The sequence below is a fragment of the Gossypium arboreum genome, chromosome 12, assembly GCF_025698485.1.
Source record: "Gossypium arboreum isolate Shixiya-1 chromosome 12, ASM2569848v2, whole genome shotgun sequence".
Taxonomy (NCBI): domain Eukaryota; kingdom Viridiplantae; phylum Streptophyta; class Magnoliopsida; order Malvales; family Malvaceae; genus Gossypium; species Gossypium arboreum.
In genome coordinates, this window is record NC_069081.1 from 88,934,034 (window position 1) to 88,938,507 (window position 4,474).

General features: G+C 32.2%; 1 protein-coding gene across 1 annotated transcript; it reads left to right on the forward strand.

Moving 5' to 3' along the window:
- Positions 1 to 3,282: 3,282 nt before the first annotated feature.
- LOC108458641 (ethylene-responsive transcription factor ESR1-like) lies at positions 3,283 to 4,164 on the forward strand. Its single transcript, XM_017758047.1, has one exon. It carries the CDS (start codon positions 3,283 to 3,285, stop codon positions 4,162 to 4,164), a length of 882 nt encoding a protein of 293 aa, XP_017613536.1.
- Positions 4,165 to 4,474: the final 310 nt, after the last annotated feature.

Here is a 4,474-nt window from a genome sequence, read left to right on the forward strand (position 1 = left end):
CAACTTAAAACTCGAATTATAACTATATTTTATTTTATTCTTTTTATTAATAGAGGACGAATTCTTGTATTGATTTCATCGGGAAGGTGTTCAAAGTTTTATGCTAACCAACGGTGAAAAACAGACAAAAAAAAATAATTAATTAATTATCATGTCAACATGTTTTATAATATAGTAGTTTATAATTAACCATGCCTTAAACGAAAAACATTTTTAACTTTGGATTCCATGGGTTATTGAAATTATGCCAAAAAAAGTTGGTAATTAAAAAATGTGGTTTTGATTTATTTATTAGGTTGAAATCTTATATTTAATCGTTAATTTAGTTTTTCAACTTTGTCAAATTATTATTTATATTTTAAATTGATCTTTAAATTTTGAAATATTTTAATTAAATTCTCAAAATATCAAAATTGTATCAATCATATAATTCATCAATTGAGATGTTAAATGTCGGTTTAGATCTAAGTGGAAGATGTTTAAAACACATGGATTAAATTGCAAACATATTTTTATATACACACGAATAGTTTGGATAATGTGTTAAAAATACAGTGTCAATAAAATTTAAGAAATTTTTTTTTTAACATATTAGATCCAAACTCTCCATACAGTAAGTACGCGTATGATTAAAATTTGATCTATGTAGTTTCAATATGATCCTTTTGAGATTTGAAGTAGCCTATTTCTTGAGTAATTTTCTGTGTGTATGATTAAAGGAACTATTCAAATATTTATACATGTTATCACTATTTATGATTTAACTTCACTGTTCATGACTTGACATTACTATTCATAGGACTGACATTCTGAACAGACCTTAGGCATGTTGGGCACATGTACCGTTCCAGCTCGCATGCTAGATCTCGCAGTCCCCTACGTGCGAACTCTTGGATATATACAAGCTGGTTCCCCTCGACTCATGCGAGCTGATACCGTGAGCTTCTCTAGTTGTCCTCTCACTATACAACTCGCGTACATCTATCTGGTGAGATTTGATCAGGTCACGAATAGACGATCTGAATCTTATCTAAACTTCGGATTGATGACTATTGGTGTATAACGATATGTATTACCCCTACCATTATTAATGGAAATAGTTCATAATGTTATCAACTCCAATTCACTATTGCATTATAAAAGTATAGGAATTAAGCTTTATTAAACTAACATAGAAATCTCAAATGAGACCAATTTTAAATTCCTTCTTTGAATAACATTTTCTCTTACTCTTTATTTTTAAAAAATAATAGAAAAATAATAAAACATTATTAATGGAAAAGGGGATTTTGAACTAAAATAATTGTCAACATCTCATCGAAAAGTTAATTTTTGTAATCAAAGAAACCCCGAAAGCCCATTGGCAGAAAGTGACATGGAGGCACACGTGGAACACGCCACGTGCCATTCCACATGTGTCATGATGGCCAAAAATCCACCTGCTAAAGGACAGATCCTCTTCCTTCCTTCCTTCCAGGAATTGAGTTTAATGGAATCTTAATTAGATATTTATGGATTTTTTTTTAAAAAATTTAAATATAGTAGATTTGAATACAATGCTTAAAATGATTTATAATCCCTCTCTAACATATAAATAGGAGGATAATACACTTTAATACACTAAAATTTACGCCTTTTTATATTAAAAATAATATCTATATTAATTGAGTAAAGATTTAATCGATAACTCAAACTCGGGTTTGGATGACTATAGTGATAATCCAAGAGTCATATAATTGAAGATATTAATGAAGAAGGTGTTAATAAAATTAATTAAGGAAGAAGCAAATGTAAAATGGGGTTAGGAAAAATAAATACAACCAACACAAAGGACACGGTACGGAGCTAAGGCATTAGCCCCACTAATCATTCTATTACCAAGTGCTAAATGCCAATAGTTAACCTCCACGTCACTGTTAATTAAACTTAGCTTTCCCTACGAATATTTTTTTTGAAATTAATGGACCGCCCAATTTTCTTGTCATATTCCCTATGTAATTTTCTATTCTTAAACCATTTTACTTCACTTCATTTACGGCTTATATTAGTTTGATTTTTACATTATTTATAAATTATAAAACGTTAAAACTTGGAAATTTTTTTTATAGTAATTCAATCCTTGGAGATATTGAAAAATAATGTGGTTGAATTATGGTTTTGGTCCTTTCTATCATGCTACAATTTAGGGTTTAAATCATATACTTTAATTTCATATAATTTGATTCTTCTATTTTTTAATCTTTTATAATGTTGTTAGTTAGTTTGTTTTGGCTAGTCATCCTCGCTAAAATGGTATTTTTTTTTATAGACATTAATTGAAGATTTGAATACACAAATTCTTTTTTAATTCGCTTGTTGTTTAGTTTATTGAAGACTATTTTAGCATTGTTGTTGTCGAAAAAGTGTACTCGAAAAGTATGGTCGCAAAGTACTTTTGAAAAATACCTATTAATCAGCTTCCTAGTTTGATTCCAAATGCACAAAAATGCTTTGTTTTAGCATTGCTTTTGGAATCAGACTGGTGGTTGAACTGATTATACCACATGTTTTCGGTCTAACCAATTTAGTTGGTTTAATAGAATAATTAATTAGAAAATAAAAAATATTTAAAAAAGAGAGAATTGGCTCAACCGATCAGATCGCACGATTCAATCGGTTCGCAAGTCAATCGACTTACCCTTGTAATCCAAATTGGTACTCCTAGGTGTTCCTGGTCTGGTTCTTATAACAATGGGAAAAGCATTTGTTGACACCAAAAACAATTCTAAACAAACCCTTAATTATGTTTTCTCTTTCTTTTTCTAAAAATTCTACATCAACATCTTAACCAGAATAGTTAACATTATGATCAATTTAAATTAACTAATAACATTATACCAGTAGAATGATTAAACTATGTTAGGCTAAAATAAAAAAAATTTTAAATCCTCAAATTTAGTATAGTAAAAGTACCAAAACCATAATTTAACCCTTTTTTGTATGTAATCAAATTGATGGCCAAGTTGAGCTTTGAGCATCTTTGAGCAAAGCCGAAAGCAATTGGCAAACACAATTGGGAGATTAAAAAAATCCAATAGCAAAACAAAAGAAACCTAATAATGGAGATGGGTATATACTTTACCCTTACATCACTATTTTGGTGCCACCTTTTTTATATACACACATTATATATATATATATATACACCATGCAGTTATTTAAGTAGACTTTGATTGAATCATAAGGGTTCCAAATTTCTTAAACAATTGTAAAATTAGTTTCAAGGTCTTTTTGTGCGTGTTAATGGCAGGACCAGAATCAACAACCAAAACAACCACTGTCATCACCAACACCGACAACAGCACCACCACCATGGCTCAACCACTAACCAAACCAACTCGAAGGTTCGTTGGTGTAAGGCAAAGGCCATCGGGACGATGGGTGGCGGAGATAAAAGACTCATCTCAACGTGTTAGGTTATGGCTAGGCACTTACGACACTCCTGAAGAAGCTGCTCGAGCTTACGACGAAGCAGCTCGTGCTCTCCGTGGTGAAAATGCTCGAACCAACTTTGCATCGGTTAACAACTCGTCGACACAACCGATTATTTCCGGTTCTAACGGCCGACAACACGGACTAAGCGCGTTCTCGTCGTTGAAAGCTAAGTTGAGCAAGAACTTACAAAGCATCATGGCTAGGAATGGTGAGAACAAGTCGACGAAAAGTAGGGTGAGTGATCATTTTACTTTCGCTAGCATATTCCATTTTAGAAACAACCAGTACCACACTAACCAGGACCAGAATATACACAAAGTGGTACAACCGAGTATAGTTGTACCACGTATAGGAAACGAACCGCCGCCGCCGCCGCCACCACAACCACCGTTGTCTTGGGATAGTTCTAGTGTTTCGGATTGTAGTAATGAGTGGATCGGGTTTCGACAACTTGGGTTGGATTCGGATGGGTCGGATATTGGTGAAGTTAGCTTTCGTGATCATCATGGATTTAGTGATGAAATGATGGGGTGGATTGATAGTCCAGATCATCATCATAATAATATTAGTTCGAGATTAATTAGTGGTGATTATGATGATGATAATCATGGTTCGAGGAGCAAGAGGTTTAAAGTTTCTTCATCTGTTGTGGTTCCTCCAACTTTTAGTGGATCAAGTTATCATAATTAAAAAAAAGGTTTTTAAGTTAATTAAAGTTTGTATAGTTGCCTTAAATTAAAAAACATGGATGATGGGATTAATTATCCAAATGAAGCTTTTTTATATAACACAAGAAGGGTTATAGTGTGGTTTGAATATAGCTGGAAAAAAAAAAAAGGGGGCTAATTAGGGTCTAAGGCCTTGTCAAATGGCATTGTAACAATTCTAGTTTAGTGCAAAAACCAATCATAAGTGAAGTGATCTTCTTGTAATAAATCAAGTTTGCAATGAAACTTTTCTCTGATCATGGTTTTTTTCTTTAATCCTTTAGTATTCGGTG